This window comes from Sabethes cyaneus, chromosome 2, assembly GCF_943734655.1.
Source record: "Sabethes cyaneus chromosome 2, idSabCyanKW18_F2, whole genome shotgun sequence".
Lineage (NCBI taxonomy): Eukaryota > Metazoa > Arthropoda > Insecta > Diptera > Culicidae > Sabethes > Sabethes cyaneus.
Window position 1 is genome coordinate 215,584,681 of NC_071354.1, and position 21,225 is coordinate 215,605,905.

The following is a 21,225-nucleotide window of genomic DNA, read 5'->3' on the forward strand; positions in this document are numbered from 1 at the left end:
ATTTTCGATTTTGTTTATTTTCATCTCCACTGACGTTTCAACACGATCCCGACGCACACCGGCGGCACGTCATACACGTCGTGCGAACAAGAGTGGTACACAAAAGGTGCGCACTATCGCTGCAGTTGGATGTGTTGGTGCGACGCAACGAAAAGTTGCGACAGGGTTAGTGATGTTGGATGATGCTGCCGTTGATGATTTTGAACGTTTTGAAGATATGAGGTTTGAGGCGTATAATTTTGACGATTTTGTTGATGTGGATGGCATAGATGATTTTGATTGTTTTGAATAGGATTGTGATAATATTGATGATGATGATATAGATAATTTGATAATGTTAACGATTTTGATGTGTTGATGATTTTGATATCGATAATGCTGATAATATTGATGATGTGCGTGGAATTAATCATGTTGATGGTGTTGCTAATCTAATACCGATTATTTTAATAATGTTGACGATTTAGATGATTATAATGATGTTGATCATTTTGGTGGTGTGGAGGATATTGATGATTTGGATGATTTTCAGGTGTTGATGATTATAATAACGATGTTTTTGATTATGTGGATGATATTGATTCATTGATATTTTGAATTTGTTGTTGCTCATGATGAAAAGATGAGCACCAGAAAATGTTGAAAATTTTGATGTGTTAAAGATTTTTGTATTGTTGATGTTATTGATCTTGATGATGTGGATGGCATTAATCATGTTGATGGTGTTGATGATATCGATGATTTTGCTGTTGACGATTTTGATTGTTTTTGATAGGATTGATCATATTGATGATGTATGCTAATGACTATTTTGATAATGTTGACGACTTTAAAAAATTGGTTGATGCTGATCACCTTGATGTTGTGATCATTTTGATGACGTTGATGATATCGATGATGTTGATGTCTTGGATAATGTTGGCGATGTTCATGATATTGATGGTGTTGAGGATTTTGATGATGTGGATGGTGTTGATGATATTGATTATTTTGATAGTGTTGATCATTCTGATGATTTTGATGCAGTTGAGGATATTGATGACGATAATTTGGATGGTGATGATGTTCATAGTGTTTAAGATTTTGATAATGTGGATGGTGTTGATCAATTGATGGTGATGAGAATTTTGATGAGTTGATGATTTTGATATCGATGATGTTGATGACTTTGACGACTTTGATGATATGGATGATGATGATTTTGAAACTGTTGATGATTTGCATGATATATGATGATTTTGATAGAGTGGTAATTTTTTATGGCGTTAATGATGATGATAAAAAATTCTAGATCGATGCCCATTAAGGTAAAATGAGTCGTTTTTTTCATGACAATATATTTACTGTGTTCAGATTGACAAGAAGAAGGCAGTGAATACATTTTTAGATACAAAACTCCTTTGTTGTGCTCGAAAACTTTCCGAAATTGGGCTTTCCGAAGAAAAGTTAATGACTACTAATTTCCCGTTAAGGACACGTCGTTTCTGATGTTGGGCTCAGCGTGTTCGTTCGAAATTTCCTAATGAAATCTTTGCAGTGGCGTCGAGAATTTGCATGTAAATAATGCTTAAATGTCAGTGACATCCACCGGGCTTTAGAGCCGAGAGTCTAAACGAAAAATGTGGCTGATTTTATATCTGTCATCCAGGTGATCAAAAGGATGATTAAAACCGGAAAGACTAAGGAAATTGATTTCGTGTCATATTTATCAATAGAGTAGGGGAAGGGGTGAATGTAGGGAACATGTCAGGCTAAATGAATTAGCGAGTTAATGAATCTGGATCGATTGTATCATTTGTTTTAGTGCAACTGAAATACATGCATGCATACGACATTCCGAAAGTTCGAAAGAACGAGAGAACGAACATACATTGTGTAATTCGAATCTCACTGGTTTCGTGAGACGAATAGTACGACAAAGAGGGAGATCGGAGATCGTCCGAGACGAGACGCACGGATATGAGAGTATGAATATCGTTCCCGAAACGAGCGCGTCAGTTTTTGGACGAACGTAGATTTGGACGGACGTCTTTTGGTGCGTTGTGCGTATTTCGGAAATTTGGCGTAGAAAAACGACCAGACACTACAGTGGATACTGTCGGCAAAACATTTGAGGCGGTGGGAGATCAGTACACTAGACTTAAAACACGAAGTAGAGAGGATTGGATTGAAGATAAATACGTCTAAAACGAAGTATGGTGATCATCGGTAGAATGTTTATCTTCGCTGTATCTCCTGCAGCAATCTCTTAGGATAATGGACCGAGGCCAGATCCGGAGAAAAAACCACATCCTTTACGCGATACTTCTCGATGAAGGCGGCAACTTCTGGTAGGCACTTCGTACTAGGTATATGTTCGTATCTTCTCGTTCACTGTAAACACCGACAGCGCTCTTCTCGCTGATCGCTTGCCACAGAAGGATTTTCTTCGAGAACTTGGAGCGGAAGATATACTTGCATTCTTGGAGGAGTACGTGAAGTACTTGGTCTTGTGGCAGTCATGGTTATCCAGTGTCAAGTAGTTTTTGTCGATTGTTTTCACCAGCACCTTCAACCGTTCTCTGGGCGGTTGCCTGCTACTCAGATACAGTCAGCCTCGACTGGCGCATTCGCAGAAAAATGTCCATTTTGGCCAAGTACTTTTTCACCGTCTAGCCAGTTGCCCCGACCTACCGGCCCAAGGTGCGGAACGATAAGACCACCAGTCTTGATCATTTTAAGCTGCTGCTGCACGTTACGGTCGTGCAGTACTGTCGGACGTCCGGAACCAGGCTTCCATTCAACGCTTTCGGCTTTCTCGCGGGAGAGGATGGCGCAAATGCCAGATTGGCTCTATTCAGCGGATACGAAATGCTTCACTTGTCCAATTTCTTCTGTGTGGAGCTGGCAGTACGAACAAAAGCATCAAGCGCAGTTGTTAGACTGTTTTCGCCATGGCTGTGGCATGCAAATTTACTGATAACGTGGAATGAAAAGTTATTAAAATCAGTCCAGTTTTTTGAGGGCATGTGTTACTGCTAATGCTTTACTGAATACAACTAGGAATACGAGCCCTTTTTAGCGCCCCCAAGAGCCTGCGCCCTTGACGGGAACCAGTCTGGCCAACCGCACGCTACAGCGCTGATTAAAGAAATGGTTTTTTATCCTCAACATACACATCCTCTCATTTATAGCCTTCCAGTCCATTACGCGATCCTGCATTTTGCCCATCACTACAAAACCTGTTCCCAGCTCGTTAGTCGACAAGTCCTCCATACCTTTTTGCCTCTGCGACCGGTTTCCTGCAGTGCCATGATGCCGAACTTTCGGGGTTCTAACCGGTCCAGTAGCACCCTGTCGCCATCCACGAAGTTTAGTGATCTGCTCCAGATACCAAGCATTCATTCGATGCCCTTATTCTTATTTCGTCCCCTTTGCCAATGCCGAATGTTCCGAGTCGAATTTTCTGGATTTTTCGTAGTTAGATTGGTTTGAGTATAGGTTGCCTCACTATAGGACCTTGCAATCGAGTCATGTAAAAGGGGCTGCTATCTTAGCTGTAGTGCCAACACAAAACATTTTGTAATTCAGCCGCCCGCCCGTTGTCGTGAGCCGCTCCTATAATCTGGAATACAAACGCGCATTTGGTTGGGGAATCGTCAAGCCAGCGCTTCCCCAGACATAGGTACAGTGATACAAATCCGTATTCGTACGGCAACATGCAGGTTTCGTTTTTCTACATTTGAAAGTTTAACAGAGATTTTAGAGACAGGTTATATAAGTAAAATCTTGTTCATTTTAAGGTATGATACCTGGTTTTGGAACAATTAACACATTTGACTTCAATCTATTTTGACTATTTAGCAATAGCATAGTACATTACAAAATTGCTCGACATTTTATATCAAACGACGTATTCAGATAAAAATTCTATAGAATATATATGCATATAGGGTAACCAACGTATTTTGGACCCCTTTAGCAGCTGTACATAATTTGGACACTTACAGCAAAATCAAATGGAAGTGTCCAAATTATATACAGCTGCTGATGGGGTCCAAAATAGGTTGGTTACCCTATGCGATGATAAACAAGTTATTGAATGTTGTTCGAATGTTACAGTTTCGTTTTCATTTTGACAAAGTGCTAAATGGGCATCCGCAATATGTTCACATACTATGAATTAATAAACAGTCTATTATTTCCAAAGTACATATATATTATGTAGTACAGTGGACCCCCGTTCGTTTGAACGATTCGTCATGCAAACTAACGCGGTTAGTTTTTAATTTGAACAACTGGTAACCTTAAATATGCTGGAACTTGTGTGAACTGGCTGCCTTGCTCTTTGTTATTGTTTTGGGGGTTTGATTCAGTTGGCAGTTGCAAGCAGCGAATATTCATTCTCCGATCGGATTTCTACCATAATCGTTGGGAAAACGCAATGTGAAACAGATTAAACACGCTAGATCAGCACAAACAAATCGTGTTTATGTGCATTGTCTGCATAAGCAAATGATGTCATATTGAGTATGACGTTTGAACCATTTTTAATTTGCACGTCGTGCAAACCAACGGGGTTCAAATTAAAAAGTGTTCAGATTAAAAACGGTCAAACGAACGGGGGTCCACGGTATATATTTTATAGACTAACGCGATTCCTTCTCACTCGATCGATAAATTATATTAAATCAATACTCTATTAAATTAATTCCTCATTTTTATTATTTATATGGCTGCGTAATAAGTTCTCACCCTCAAGCGCGTATCGCAATTTGTGAACAGTACTGCTGCTTTCGATGACATTGTTCTGTTTTCGTTTCTGTCTGCATCAGCGAAGATTACGTAAGGAAACAAGAAGAACAACAGACTTTTTTGTCATAATTTTTCTTTTGACAATTCCTCCTTTCCTTCTGGAACCATCAGGTCCACTGAAATGTTCAGGTGATTATTTTCGAAATAAATTAATTATTGATTAACAATATTAATATCTGTCAATTTGACTATTCAAAGGTTCGCTATTAAAGCTAGCCTAGCGGGCGGTGCCGTTTACTACTCCCGCCAGGAAGGAATTTGGAAGGAAAATACCGATGAAGTTTACGAACGATACTCGAAGGCACTGCAGCCACATCTGGCGTCGGTAAAGCAGCAGCTACCTTTCGAGGTGAGGCTATTTTTATCTACATCCTCCGAAATTAGTTCTGACTGGTGAAATGTGATAATTTATCCACACAGGTTCCAGCCCTTCCGAAGTCCGGTGAATTGTGCTTTCTAACTTCGCACTATTACAACCAGGGCGTGAAAAACACCATTTATTTCATACATCGTATTCCCTGCTACCTGGGCCAGTGGACGAAGAAGGCCACAGATGCCGTCAAAAAAGCCATGGATGCATCGAGCGTTCCGGCAGCAGAGCCGGCGGCAGCCAGTCCTGCCCCGACCGCCGGTTCAAAGAAATGAATTTGCTTTTTAAATTACCATTAATTGTTAATTAATGATCATTTCTACAATAAAGAATTAACAGTAAAAAGTAGATGGCTGTCATCTGATTTTAGAATACGTCGTGAAGGATTAACTGGTTTTGTCATTTATTTCGGAAAAAACGAAATTACATTCTTTGAAACGACTCCAAATCGGTTATGACTCTTTTATACAATATGAATGACGCGGCTTTACCATGTTTGTTGTAATGCAGCTTGTTGGTTCACAAGCTGTCACCTAAATACTTTCTCTTGACTAAAGTATGAACGCTACTAGTACGTGGATTTCAATTACTGGGATTTTCAAACAAAACTTTTTCAACTACCATCCACTCTCAATGCTTAAATGTTTTTTTTTCTTTCTTGTAGCTTATGGAACAAAACACAAATTTCAACACGACTACTGCTAACGCTTCCGGTGAGCGACAGCCACTAATCAATCGGCTGCGCACGAAGAACCATCGAATTAGGCTTATTCTAAAGAATGTAACATCTTCCTTATTTTGTTGCTGAGAAAGCTTTCACAGCATTTACTCGCACAAACGAGCACTACGCAAGTCAGTCACAGGAAGAGAATCCAAGACTATATTCTAAGCCGCCAGGATATAAGTAGAATTTGCGAATTAGAATGCTCCAACACTGAGTGAGCTTAGAGAAAAGCTTAGTGGACACAGCGAAGGGTGGGTGTAGGACTTCGGCCAGAACACAATTAAGAACGCCCTACACAAACGAACGTTAGGAGGCATCGGAAATAGGAAAGTGGGATCGGAAGGGATACTCAGCTGTGTGGTATTACTATGGCTTTGCGGCTCCGGCGTTCTCTTTATTGGCTTCCGTCGTCTTTTTCGAGCTGACGTTAGCGGCCACATCCCCGGCTCCAGCTTCTGCGTTAGCTGCTGCTGCAGCAGCAGCAGCCTTCTTCTTCTTCTTTTTCTTTTTATCCTTAGCAGCTCCACTGCCGGCTTGCTGAGTGCCATCGGCCGGAGGGGTGCTGGTACTGGCTGCCGGTCCAGTACTACCAGCAGCACTGCCAGAAGCCGCTTTGACCAGATTGGCTACTGCAGACCGCTTAGCGTCGGCCAGTACCAACTCACTTTCCAGCAGCTTCTTCATCGCCTCGTCCTGTACGCTGTGTTCGCTTTCGAAACTGGTCAAATCGAACGGATTGCTGGTGACGATTTGCAGACCATTCGGCAGAATCAGTACGGTATTCTTGAACTGGGCGACAATTTCATCTGAGGGAAATAAAGAAAACAATGATTAGCTGAAATTCAAATTTCTGTTGATTTGAAAAAGTGTTGGTTTGTCCTTTAACAATCATGGAAATAGATTCATGCTTGTTTTATCCAATTGACGGGTCAAACTCTGGTCGACTGAGCCGATTGAGAAAAACACGTCAAGTTGGAAGGACGGAAACCGGCAATAATTTAGCAAGGTGTCTGGTCGAAAATCCAAGAAAACACGGAAGTGCGTAATTCTCCTTGCATAATCAGCTCTTATCTTTCCTCAATAATTTATAACAATGACTATACTTACTATGTTTTTCATATAATACTTGGAATGGCTCAACCAATTTGTGGGTTACGCACTCATTTACTCCCATTTTCGCCTTGGCTTCCTCCTCGAAATTACGCAAGTTGAATGGCATTGAACCATACTTTTTCTTCACCTGTTGAAAAGCACACTCGTGAAACCACGTGTTTTTGTTTATAATTTAACAAGTTTAATTTAAAAAAATATGCCCTCATCTCTCATAATCTTACTACTCATTGGGGGCGCCCGTCTTCCACAGTCTCGAAGCATCCGGAATACAAGGATACGACTCTACTCGGAAACACCTTGGCGCAAGCAAGCTCAAGCTTACAAGGGAATGTCCTATTTCTCGAAACAGACACCCGCGGCTAGAGTTTCTTAAGTAAAGATCGGCCCCAAGCATCCTTCCTCAACTCGACCACAGAGAAACGAGCACTCTTCCCTCGAGCGCTAGTTTTTAATCATCGGGCACAAATCCAATATTTTTTAAACTACTCTTCTTTATCGACAGACAAAACACGTCAGCCGAGATTCGAACCCATCATCAATCATGACAACAGACAGTAGCAGAATGTTTACTGGCTTGCGCCGGCAAACCTACCGCCTGTAGCTCTCTCCCAAAATAGAATATCCAAAAAGTTGACTTACCTCGGCGTAAAACGAACGAGATGCCTTCAGTTTGAGCAAGTAATTCTCCTCGGTTTTCTTGTAGATCGAAACTTTAGTACCCAGTTCTTTGCCCAGGCCCTCTCCAGTGCTAACCAGAACATCCATTGCGTACACTTCGTACTTCTCGAACTGACATTTTTCGTGTTCCTTCTTCTGGGCAATCGTCGGATTCTGGATGATAGTCTTCTCACCGTCGATCTTGAACTGCTTGAGTTGATGGCTCAGCATGCCCTCGATCGGTTTGCATTTGTACTCGTTGGCAATCTTTTGCACGGCTTCCGTCACGGCGTAGTTGCTCGTACCGTCCTTCAGCAGCCGGAGAGCGGCTTGGCTGGCATAGTGTGCTGCTAGCACGACATCGGCGGCACGACCTTTGCATTTGTTTTCCGCATTGGCCCCAACTACGATGGTGTGTGCCGCCACTGCGATGAAACCGTCAATATGCGCTCCAAGGTCACTGAAAAGGGAAAAAAAGATTGTAACAAAATAGGCCAAACCAATCTAATGTCTTATGTTAAACACTTACATTTTAACCACATCACCTGCCTTCAAGGTATAATCTGGGTCATTCTTCGAGGGCGAAAAATGGCAGATACAGTTGTTCACCGAAAGACAGGTCGGAAAAGCGATTCCCTTTTTCATATCATCTTCATTTTTATATTTCTGTCAGAGTAAACCAAGGTATACAAGGGACGTTAATAGGAGTGCACAATAAAAATGAAAAAGGAGGAATATGTTTGCACATCTCTTTTTTTCTATGGTTTTTGGTGGTCCCAATTGCCCTCATATATCATTGTGGATAAATCACGGTGAATCAAATACAATCTAGCTCTTCCGTTGGGATTTATAATCATTGGGCAATAATGGACATCACACGAAAAAGACCATTGAAATGACCTTTTATTCATAGAGACAAAGAGATGTCAAAACTCAACCACAATACAAGGGGAGATTCGAACCAAAGACAAGCCGCTCGATGGCAAAGCATCGTTGCCTCTAAGCTGAGTCCGAATTTTTATATTTAGAAGCGATTTGTGTTTGACCCTGCACCCTTGTTAGAAAAAAAACCTTTGCTTGAAAATTACCTTGTTGGCTTCCTGTTCCAGCAGATTGTCTCCCTTCTGGCATAGTGCTTTCGCCGAGGCTCCTACTTTACAAGACTGAATGAGGTTTTGGAGGGTCTCTAATGAAATTAAATTAAAAAAAAGATATTCAAAATTTTGAGCTACCCTACGGGAAATCAAGACAATCTGGCAACCAACACTCCTTATAGATGTGTTAAAATCCGAATGTTTTCAATTCCAGTCCGAAGAGTTTTTAGGTTATACATGGGCATCAACGATTTTGAATTACTTCCACGTTTGCGTACGGTCTAGTTTATTGCAAATTAACTTATAACATTAATCAAAACATTTCTGAGAAAAAAATACTAAAATATTTTTCTAGTAAAACAATAAGCAGCAAAAATTACCAAATCTTTCGAAAACGTGGCTCCTTTCGCAACAATCTAGCTATTTCACTCGCGCGAGCACAAATCAAATAGGAAATCAGAAAGAGAAGACCGATCCAACAAAAACAGCCTATTGCTCTCGAAGGGAAGGTATCAGATTTCCCACGGACAGGCAACGGCACGCTGCTGCCCGGAAGCAATCTAGATCTAACAGATAGAGGTACTCACTGTTCACGATCGCTCCAGCTGTTTTGTACTTTTGCACAACCGAGCTGTCGGCAATGGTATTCTCGTCCTCCTGCGGTTGCTGCTTGTCGTTGTTGACCATTTTGTTGAGTCGCAAAGAAAATACCTCTCCTCAGCGATCGACGATGAAGGTTTCACAAGCCGTGTTTGTTGACCGTAGTTTGGCAAAATATCCCACACTGACTATAAAGTGCTGCGATACTTTCCGCAAGTTTGAAGAGAAAAGAAAGTAGTAATTTGCAGTGGCAGAAAACAAAGAAAGTGCGCTTTGACGCGGCAGATTTTTCGCGGACCCGATCTACACACGGACACGAACGAATGAAAAACGCGAATGCCAACCAATGCTGGGGAGCGCATGGTTGCCATCGTGCCACGTTAATTTCAAAGATGTTAGAATGAACATATTAACTTGGATATTAATTAAATATATTAATATGAAAAATAAGCGCCATTGAGATTGATCCCAATGTTTTTGCTGTTCTGCATTTCTAGTAAATTTTGGCAGACATTTCAAAATTGCTGAATGACAATAATGGTCATTTTGAGTGTCTGATCATGTTTTATAAATTTGTTTCACGACATTGAAAAAATACTGGCCATTCTGTTCTACGAAATGCGTACGCGTAAAAAACGGGGGGCAATTTGACATTTGTTTGCTCTCTTGGAATGATGAAAATTGAGGGAACACTGAAAACTGTGAAACAAGAAAAACTTTTAAATGGGGCCTAAGTGCATAAATATCGTTATTATTCAAGTTATTTTGATCTCACTGATTATATTGTCAATTGCAAGGAAAATTGTACCATCCAAAGTGCGATATCGCTCATGAAAGTGCTATTTTGCATTAAATCGTTTCGGTATCTTCGGCGCACTTTTTCGTTATCTTCCGACCAATAAGTGCGCCGAAGATACCAAAACGATTTAATGCAAAATAGCTCTTTTATCAGCGATATCGCACTTTGGATTGTACAATTTTCCTTGCAATTGACAATACTCACAGTCAACTAATTTTGTCACATCACATCTAAATATGCTCACCAGTTTACAGTTAGCTTACAGTAAGATACCGAAACGATTTAATATAAAATAGCACTTTTATGAGCGATTGCGCACCGAGTTACGCACTTTGGGTGGTACAATTTTTCTTGCACTCAGCAAAAAATTGCGCTTTGTGTCTTGCATCAATTTTATGAGTCCTACACAAATTCATATTTTAATAATATTCATCCTAGAGACCATTTTACAAAAGAATAACATTGCTGATATTAATATTGCTTTCCCGTGGGGTCATCTGTGGATTGTCAAAGTACCAGCACGGGAAAGCGCTGGCAATATCAATATCAGCACGTTACCTTGCCACTTGTCATAAAATGGCCTATACTTACCAAATACAATAAAAATATGTCGTCACTTGCTGTCAAGCAAGCAGAGGTACACTGTGGAGGCACAGTGTCTACAGAGTTTGATAGTGTCTCCAATAAGATGAACCCATCAGTATTATATAAAAGTTGCTAGTGTGTTACTGTATTGGTGGTTTGTGTGCATCTCGAAACGATTTCGTTATGGAAAAAAAAATTTCGCGATAAATACAAATCGAGTACCGTGTACCCCCGTTGGTATGACCTCCTTTAATCTGAACATTTTTAATCTGTACCCCGGTGGTATGAATGCGTTCACATTAAAAACCGATCAAGCGTCACACACAATTGACGTTAAAGTTGACCGGTAAATTAAAAAAAAGCAAAAAATCTTAATGCGTTTCCTCTTGCTCAGGAACTTTGGCAATATAGCTCATATGCAACTTACCTCTCTCCAGCACTCAAAATAGACCATTTTAGTCGAAACTACCGAGCCAATTTCGTCTTCTACAAACCGAACCTTTAGAATTCGCGCATGTTTGAAATGTTTTCAAAACGTTTGTTTTCGTCAAATCAAAACAACAAGTTCATAGGGTGCACGTCTTGCGCGTGTGTGAAATTGAATAGAGTTACCAAATATTCAGATTAAAAATGAACTCGCCCAATCTGAACGAGCTGTTTTTCACATTAGCGGGGGTTGAGTGTATACCTATGCGCGGTGAAGTGTGCGTAAGATAAATGTCAGCAATCTCTATTCTCCAAACAACAATGGCTGTCGTATTGATTTTCTATGAAGTGATTTCCCGCCCAGTGTTTTTGACGTTTCAGATTCAATCACAGAAAAATGGCGTCGTTTTGGGGGGTTGGATGGTTTAAATTGCTAAATTCTGGCTTTAGTTTTCAAAAGGTCGCATGATGTACGCAAAAGGGTTGATTATGAGACCTTCTGAAAACTAAAGCCAGAATTGTAAGCTTGATCCACATCGCAAGCGCAAGTGCAAGCGACATGCGACGCGACGCGACATTTCTTGCTGTAGTTATACGCGCAGCCCTTTTTCGCCCGAAGCAGGACTGTGCATTTAGCAACATGAGAGCGAAGTCGCGTCGCGTCGCTGTAGCGTTTACTCTGTACGGGGCCTAAGGGTACCGCTAGAGTGCAAGGGACATGCGACGCGACGCGACATTTCTTGCTGTAGTTAGACGCGCAGCTCTTTTTCGCCCGAAGCAGGACTGTGCATTTAGCAACATGAGAGCGAAGTCGTGTCGCGTCGCTGTCGCGTTTACTCTGTACGGGGCCTAACAGTTGCGCGCAGCTCTGTTCTGGTTGCTCGCAGTCAAAGTATCTCTTTTACACTCACACGAAATCTCGTAAGAAACTGTCAACGCAAGAGTGATGAGAAAAGCAACAATATTGCTCTCTCGCTCATCAGCTGAATGCTAGGGTAGCTCTACGGGGTGAAGTGGCTGTTAAATTCATACATTTTCGATATCCCACGCATAGGTACCAAAATGTTAATTTTGACAGGAACCAAGAAATTTGCTGGGAATTCCCCTTTACTGAGGACCATTTGAAAGTTGCTCTCTTCACTCCTACATGAGAAAGAGATAGCAACACACCATGCTCTTGGGGTAGCTTACTTCTTGTTTGCCCATTCAAACATGGACAAATTTTTTACAAACGCAATCAGCATTTAAATTTTATCATTTTCGGTTAATGTAAGACATTGTAACTGTGTTGTTTGTACCCAAGTAACAACGGTAGCTGAATTGTAAGAGCAATGGCTGTTTACGGGTTGGTTTAAGGCGATCAAAGCTGCATAAAGTAAGCACTCAAATGGTGTTTAAATAAGCGATGTTTAAGCTACTTTAAGTTTTTCAAACCAGTTCTCTGCCAAAAGCTGATAATAAAACTTAATAACGGATTTTTCTGCTAAACAATCTGCTTCTAAACAGCCATAAACATCAAACCGTTTTACGGCTGCTTAAAGGTGTTAAAATGTAGAGTGGAAGCTTTCATTAGGCTCACAGCTTTCAAACTACTTTAAGTCTGCTTAAGGGTGTTAAAGTGGCTTTACAAACTTCTACCGCGTTTTTTTTCGGCTCACAGCACACATACTGTCAGATCATAGAATTTCGCAATTCGGCTGACAGCCAAAGTTTATCAGTTATCGACATTATCGACTGCTTCACGCTAGGCGGGCTAGGCTTCAGGTGTAAAGATATTATCACCGTCTGTTCTGCAGATGCAAAGGGGGCGGATCATACGGTGAGTGCTTATGGATCAAAAGATGGCGGGTTCAATTCCCGGAAAAAAAACATGCATTTTTAATTAGCTAGCTTACTTGTACGAATTAAAGTTATTCGAAACTAAAAATATATCGCGTTGACGGCGAAATAAAAATGACGCGTTCCATTTTTTTAAATTTAAAAATAGATTTTTTTTGGCTGCATAAAGGTTGATGAAGCGTTGATTAAGCGACTGGAAAAGTAGATTGCAAAACTATTTCTCGTTCTAAAAATAGAATTGACAGCGTTGCGCAAACTGGCTATTTGAAAGTGCAAAAAAGTTTCTATTAAGCTTCATTGCAGCTTCGAAAGCAGCTATTAATTAGCCTGAAGCTTGATAAAATCACCAGATTTAGATGTTTAAGAGCTGAAAAAAGGTTTTCATTTCTAAATCAAAACCATAGATCAGCCGCAGGTTGAATAAAATCAGCTATAAAAGCGTTTGATCAGCTTGAAATTGTTACTTGGGTAAGTCTGTACGTAATAGAACAAAACAAAAGTAATCTAAGCAAAGAATAAGAGCATAAACATAGAAAACTTACACGTGCTTACACTGTCAATAATACATGATTTACCTTTGCGCACAACTATATAAAGCTGAAAAACGAAATATTTCCTCGGGAAGCACAATATTCAAACCAATTTTAACATATAGATTTTAACGTTATTTATTTAAAAAATCTCAAATGGCTCACAGCCCTATTCAATTTGCATGCACTTCTCTTCACTAGAAAGCTTTAGAATAATTATCAGCTCTCTCCTCTCTTCCTTTCTCATTCATTACTCATATCAGCTGTCAAACTACCGGTTTGTTATTATCACGATTTTTGCTTCGAGCTGTATATTCTTGTAAAAGTTAATTCGATAATTATTGCGTGTATTCGTACATTCGTGATAAATTAACCTGCTTAAAAATGGACCTACTTTTCCAACCTGCTGAAGTGCAAAACAAAAGATGGAATCACTTGCGGAAGATCCTGGAACGCTCTGGACCTTTTTGTCCGCCTAATTTTACGGCCTCGACAGAGACACTGGAATTTATGCTAAACACTTGTAAAATTTTGGTTATTGGTAAGTGAGGAAGCCACCTATGTTCCTGATAGATCTTGAAGCTATTTGATTTATTGTTCACAGGAGCTGGAGGCCTGGGATGTGAGCTGTTGAAAGATCTTGCGTTGATGGGCTTTCGGGATATTTACCTTATTGATATGGATACCATCGAGTTATCAAACTTGAATCGGCAGTTTTTGTTTCGCCGAGCCGACATTGGACACTCGAAAGCATATCGTGCAGCTGCTTTTGTCAATTCACGAGTTCCAGGCTGTACTGTTACTCCGTATTTCTGCAAAATTCAGGATTTTGGCGCTGGGTTCTATAGGCAGTTTCATATAATCGTTTGCGGGTTGGATTCGATCGTAGCTCGTCGTTGGATTAACGGCATGCTCATTTCGTTACTCGAATACGAAGATGATGGTTCGGTAGATGAGACCACTATTATTCCACTGATTGATGGAGGAACCGAAGGCTTCAAGGGAAATGCGAGGGTTATTCTGCCCGGAATGACCGCTTGCATCGACTGTACACTGGACTTGTTCCCGCCACAGGTTAGCTATCCATTGTGTACGATAGCCAACACCCCAAGATTGCCAGAACATTGTATCGAATATGTGAAGATTATACAGTGGCCAAAAGAAAATCCTTTTGGTTCAGATATCGCTCTAGACGGCGATGATCCGCAGCACATTACATGGGTGTACGAGAAAGCACAAGAACGAGCGAACACCTATAGTATATCTGGGATGTCTTATCGATTGGTGCAGGGTGTTCTGAAGAACATTATTCCGGCAGTGGCAAGCACCAATGCCGTAATCGCTGCGGCTTGCGCTACTGAGGTGTTCAAGGTGGCATCCAGCTGTTGCGAACCTTTGAACAACTACATGGTCTTCAATGACAGTGACGGCATATACTCATATACCTACGAGGCAGAGAAGAAACCGGATTGCCTTGCATGCAGCCAAGTGCCCCGTTCTATCGAAGTGGAAGATCCGAGCGCGATGACTTTGCAGGATCTGATTCGGCATTTGTGCGACAGTGTCGATTTTCAGATGAAGAGCCCAGGCTTGACGGCGACCATAAACGGGAAAAATAGAACCCTGTACATGGCAGCAGTGAAAAGCATCGAGGAGGCAACCAGAGCAAATCTCACCCAGTCCCTCAGTGAGCTCGGTTTGAAGGACGGACAGGAACTGATGGTGGCAGACGTTACCAATCCGACAGCAATTTTGATCAAGCTTAAATTTCAGAGCAATGAAGTTGAGATGGCTTAATGCCTGATTAATATTTATGATATTTTTTTGCTGAAATTAATGATAATAAAACAATACTAAACTAAATCAATTAAGTGGATGCTTTTCTTTTTGATGCAGGGCAAGATATTCGTATTGCAATTGTTTGCATTTCTCCTTAAGTAAATGTGCATCCAGAAAACTAAAATTCAACGAATCTAACTGGGGAAAGGTCAGAAACGCAATACACTGGAAATCTTGTGTAAAGTGCTTATTTTTAGACCATTGCTTCAGCTTTATTACCATTCCTTAGCCCATCGAACTTTTTCCCAGACGCGGGCCATCATGCCTTGCAGCCAACCGTTTTTCTATAGTTGTTCGGCAGGTAAAGGTTCTATTTTCGCTGGAATGTTTTACTCGTCGCTTGCAGTTTCTTCCTTCTTTAGTTTACCGTTTATAACCGATCAATAGTCCTGTGCCGTAGAAGCACCAAATTTGACGCGGTTAAGAATTTGAAACTTTACTATAAAAATAATAAAGTCTAGGTTTTGTACAGTAATAGTAAGACTAGCATAGAATATGTGAAAAACTTAAAAAAAGTGTTTTGTATTCTTTATATTGTATCCAATAGCGTGCCCAGACATAAACAAAATGTTGAAATGTTTTGGCCTGGAAAATGGAGTAATCGTAGGATGGCGAAACTATTATTACTTATCACAAAAATACCGGTCGATCAGTTTAATTGGTTTTGAAATCAAAGTTTAAATTGGAACTAGAAAATAGACTTGGAACTGGACCAGAAATTAGGCTTGAAATTGGACTTGTCATCGGACATTAAATTTAGACTTGAATTGAGCTTGAAATTTTGAAGTAAAGTTGAACTGTAAATTGAACTTTCACGTGAAAATTAACGATATTTATTAAATTTATTACGATTTATATTAAACTACTTTACTTGACAAAAGTGAAGGAAAAACTAGCACGATCTAGAAAAAAACCTACAAATGACTTAATAGTGGATTTAATATTGGACTTGAATTTGGAGTAATTTGAACTGGAAGTTTTATTTGGAATTAGACATGAAAACGGACTTAAAAGAGAATTTGATGTTTTTATTATGAAATTGGCCTTACATTGCAATTCTAATTTTACTGTAAATTGGATATGAAACTAAAATTAGACTTTAAATTGGGTTTACAATCGGACATGCAGTTGGACTTGAAATTGAACTTGACATTCGACATTAAATTAGACTTAAAAGGACCTAGACACGAAGTTTTACTTGAAATTAGAATTGACATCATTCGTCTTCCTCTCTCACACGTTCTACCTGTTTTCTATTCCTTTTTTTTCCAGTGCCTTTTTCCTCTTTTTCTTCTTTTTCAGCACCGTTTTTGCCCTTTTCAGTCATGATTTTCCATTCATTTTCTCTTTTCTATTTCGTTTTTTTTCTTTCATTTTATGGCCCGTTATCCATCTTTTCTAATCTCACTTTTTCTTTCCCGCTAACTCCTTTGTTATTTTTTGTTTTCGTCTGTTTCGCACTTGCTTTTGTTATGTCCTCCTTTTCCGCTTTTTCTGCCACGTTCTACTTTTAGTTTTATCCCTTTGTCTTCTACTTTTATTTTAATCTCTCCATTTTTCTCTTTTTTGTTCTCGTTTCTCAATTTTCCTACTCTTTGTTTCATTTCTTTTTTTCTTTTCTGTCCTTTTTTTCTCGTTTTCTTTAACATTTTTCATTCTCTTCTCTCATTTTTCTTCTTTTCTCTATGGTTATTCCACTTTTTCTATCCAGTCTCCCCTTTTTGCCTCATTTTCCCTTTTTTCCTCTTTTCCGTTGTGCCATTGTGTAACGATTTTTCTTTCGTTTTTCTTTTTTTCATGCCAGTTTTTCTTTCTTTCTCGCGTTTTGACGTAGAACTACGTCTTACGGTAACGAAGGTTTGGCATAGGGTGTCATTCCAAAAAATCTTTCTGAAAAGGCAGGTTTTAAACGCTAATAACGGGTAACAACTAAAATTTTGGAATTTATTTCTCAAACTGTCAAAAAAAAAAGAAAGATATTTGAAGAAGATCTGATTTACTGAAATTAAAGATAAGTTGTCCATTGTTGAAAACGATTAAAAACGGTCCGTAATCGACTGTCCGGCGAAGCTTCCGTTTAATGTCAGAACGGGAGCGTTGTACGGCCGTCATGTCAACTTTGCGAATGTATTTTTCCATTCCACCAATCAAATGTGAAAACTCTACCAGCTGGTTGTGTTTTTCTGTAGCTGTGTTTTGTTTACAACGCTCAAAAGTTATAAAAGTCTTTGCCAAGCTTCTACTAACAAAACAAAAAAAGTTTGTTCCGATACGTGGTGTAGTTTCTGAGAAAAAGGTACATAAAGTTTGAAAACCGTGGTTTTGCAGGAGCGACGTTTTATTCCGTCGAGTTTGTTCCACGCCGCACTGGAATGCTTCTGTGTTTGATCGTTTTTCGGCAACTTCCCGTGGTCGGATCATCACAAAATTAGTATCATAATTAGTCAAATTAGTCAAAATTCAAAAATCAAAATTTGTATAATAAGCGAAAAAGACTGCAGAATCAAAATCAGAAATAAAAAATTTATGACTTTTTCAAACAATTCAGTCGTTAATGTCTCCTTAATTTATATGCCTGACCGCATTTCAAGGTCAAGACCAAAACACGAGGTTGGTCTAATGATTCGTTTCTTAGCTTGAACCTCTTGTTTCGTGGTTGGTTGGAATAATTTCTAATTTTTTTTCGAAAAAGTCTTAGTACAATTCACAAATCAACGAGAAAGTTGAAGGAAAATTCCATTCAATTCAACTATAACTATGTTACAGCAAAATTAAATGGGATTTTCCTTCAATATTCTCATTGATTATTAATAAGATATGAAGCTATGAACAAGTGTATCCATTGAACTCTACTGCAATTAAACACTAATTCACCGTACAAATGCAGTGAAAACTTTGCAAGATAAAATTGCTTTAGTGACACCAAATGAAAGCAAAAAGAATCTTTTACATGATCATATAAGAATGTGTTCGTCCTTAAAAGAACGGTTTTCGGTAATTGATGAAACTGTTAGGACTGAACTGTTCTTTGGCAATAGAACAGAACGGCTTGAATGTTCGGCAGTACACCATCTCGGGCAATGGTAACCACACTGAGAAGTTTATTCAATTGTTTGCCGCTTCCAGCTCCAACACTTAGTAGTAGTGTGGTGGACGCTCATGATTGAAATGGTTCAGCGCGACGCGGATCGGTTATGCTGTATAAGCGTAAACGGACTGTACCGCGTCGAACGGTGACAATTATACGCTGACACAGCGCATAGCGTACAACGTACGACACATAGCATAGGAAGAAATATTTCAGTACAATATAGTCGAGAACGACACGTTACGAGGACCACATCTAGTATTCTTACTCCAAACCGAACCGCCATATCCCAAGAATATTGCATGGCGATCCTCGCCAGTATGCAGTGAAAGCGAGTTTCGATACGGTTAAATTTTCTGATTCACGCGTTGGAGATGCCCAAGTAAAAAAAAAAAAAAAAAAAAGTGGTCGAGTTTTGTTCCGGAAGTTATAGTTTCAGAAATTGTGCAATGAAAAACGTCCTTGTTGGTTGCAAAGCGAAAAAGCACGCTTCGAACAGTGTTCTGGAAGAGACCACGTAATACGTGAATCGTAGAGTGAAAAAAAAAAAAAATTACAATGGGATGGTTTAGTGCGGATGAAATCATCGCACCGGCCGCATCAAATAGCGTCATTGAAAAGAACCATACCGCACAGACAATTGCACCGTGCGTGATAGCAGCGTTGGCTGTAGGATACATTGTAGTGCGGATAGTAGCAAAACTGCACCGCCAACAGACAGAAAGTGTCGCCCAAAGAGCTATTAGTATGGCAAATTTGCCAAACGTGTAAGAAACTACCAAATGTTGTGATTCAAAATAAAAACAATTAAAACAATAAACAATTGCTTTAAAAAACAAACGTATAAAAAAAAAAAAAAAAAAAAAAAAAGTGTAGTGCTGTCCCAAGTAGCTTCCACGTTGCATTCGTACATCGACATACATTCTACGGATAAAAGTGCTGATTCAGTTGTACAACTGGAAATGATTTCAATCAACCAGACGATGACTGCGAGAGAAAATTTCGTTCGATGATTCCAGCTTCGGATGGATGGAAAATTTCACACTAGCGAGATATGGGAAATTTCGGCTGCTGCGGGGAAAAAATGTCAAATGTGATGACCATAGAACATCTCAAATATAACCAGAGAAATAATTGGGAAGTATCCATTAGTAAAAAAAGAAGAATATAAATTACTTTACAAAAAAAAAAAAAAAAATTTTGTTTTAGGCACTATCACTGGAATGGAAGAATTTTTCAAAGCAGGAGATGCGTTAGGGAAATTACATGCTAATTTAAAAAAACATGCCAATTATAAACCAGGCACTAAGGTAAGGAAAATAAAGGAAATCCAAACCATATTAGAAGAGCTAAAAAGGGCCGTAAACAAATGTAAAGCAATAGAGACTAAAGCCCAATTTAAAAGAAGATATCTACAACTGAAGTCTGTTGCTAGGCAGTGCTATAAGCTGCTTGGCTCAGTACCTGCTAACCTAGACGACACCTTAGCCCCTGAAGGCACTAAAGGGGGTGAGGGTGAAAATTCGAAAATACAAGATAACGAAGAAGACTCAGAGGAATCAAACGACGACGAGGAAGTTCTTCAAGAAGAATTTTCAGACTTCGAAGAAGAAGAACGCTACGAAATGGCGACCAAACTAGACCTTAGCTTGGCCATGAAGGTAGTCGACAGATATAATGGCGAACCATCGAAACTGTCCATATTTATTGAAACCGTCGAATTGCTGGAGGAATACTCCAACGGAGTTCCACCAGCAGACGTCCTGAAATTTTTAAAAACAAGACTAGTAGGCGCAGCCCACGGGGCAATCGATAATGTCCGAACAACCGCCGAGGCGTTTGATGCACTGAAAAGAAAATTTTCGGTGAAGATTACACCGAGAGCGGTGGAAAAGGAGATGGCATTGAAAAAACAACATTCTAAACAAATCGCAGAGTTCGGCACGGACATAGAAAACCTGTCCGCTAAATTGGCAGCCGCACACGTTTCAATGGGAACTTTCCCAAGTGAGGCGGCAGCCCTAAATATTGTCGAACCTGTAGCGGTTCAGGCATTTGTCGAGGGATTGAAAGATCCCTCAACACAATTTTTCGTAAAAGCACGGAATCCGACATCGCTAAATAAAGCGATATCGGATGCGTTGGAGTGCCAAAGTACTCCAAAAACTGAAAATAGTTTAGAAAATATGATGGCACTATGGTGCACATCAGGAAGAACGCCCTATAGGGGCAACGATCGAAATAATTGGAGAAGCCGAGGAAGCTCTAGAGGTCGTGGTGGTTACCGAGGAAACACTAGGTACCGTGGTAGGGGTACACAACACAATAACAACTATGGTTATAACAATAACCACCAAACCAACCAAACCTACCGAGGAAATAACAGTCGCGGGAGGAACAACGGACATGTGGCACATATGGCCGAACCTCAGCAACGACAACAACAGCAACAACAAACACAACAACAGCAACAACAACAACCTGTAGAAGAGGCACATTTAATCGATCTTTTTCGTTAATTTTAGTGCGAAGAAGGCTCTCAGAGCAAAATTTAAATTATTTGGCAGAGTAATAGAACTCATAATTGACAGTGGAGCATCTTGTTGTATTCTGGACAAAAGATGTCTTCCCGAATTTATCAATATCAATAATTCACACACATTAGAAATCAGTGGTGTAAACGGAGTAACCCGTACTCTGGGATCCGTTGACACTTTTGTGGGGTACAAGTCTGTGGAATATCCCATTAAATTTAATATTATAGAGA

At 39.8% G+C, this 21,225-nt stretch overlaps 3 protein-coding genes across 3 annotated transcripts; 2 read left to right on the forward strand and 1 right to left on the reverse strand.

Moving 5' to 3' along the window:
• Window positions 1-4,852: 4,852 nt before the first annotated feature.
• LOC128733415 (MICOS complex subunit MIC13 homolog QIL1) lies at window positions 4,853-5,527 on the forward strand. The gene is made up of 3 exons (XM_053826986.1): window positions 4,853-4,923; window positions 4,993-5,143; window positions 5,215-5,527. The coding sequence occupies exons 1-3, from the start codon at window positions 4,916-4,918 to the stop codon at window positions 5,437-5,439; spliced, it is 384 nt and encodes a 127-aa protein (XP_053682961.1). The 5' UTR covers window positions 4,853-4,915; the 3' UTR covers window positions 5,440-5,527.
• Window positions 5,528-5,553: 26 nt separating this feature from the next.
• On the reverse strand, window positions 5,554-9,670 carry LOC128733413 (proliferation-associated protein 2G4). The gene is made up of 6 exons (XM_053826984.1): window positions 9,340-9,670; window positions 8,747-8,844; window positions 8,188-8,324; window positions 7,641-8,118; window positions 6,996-7,128; window positions 5,554-6,694 (listed from the first exon to the last, which is right to left on the reverse strand). The coding sequence occupies exons 1-6, from the start codon at window positions 9,437-9,439 to the stop codon at window positions 6,255-6,257; spliced, it is 1,386 nt and encodes a 461-aa protein (XP_053682959.1). The 5' UTR covers window positions 9,440-9,670; the 3' UTR covers window positions 5,554-6,254.
• Window positions 9,671-13,842: 4,172 nt separating this feature from the next.
• On the forward strand, window positions 13,843-15,374 carry LOC128737089 (nedd8-activating enzyme E1 catalytic subunit). Its single transcript, XM_053831650.1, has 2 exons — window positions 13,843-14,072; window positions 14,136-15,374. The coding sequence occupies exons 1-2, from the start codon at window positions 13,916-13,918 to the stop codon at window positions 15,326-15,328; spliced, it is 1,350 nt and encodes a 449-aa protein (XP_053687625.1). The 5' UTR covers window positions 13,843-13,915; the 3' UTR covers window positions 15,329-15,374.
• Window positions 15,375-21,225: the final 5,851 nt, after the last annotated feature.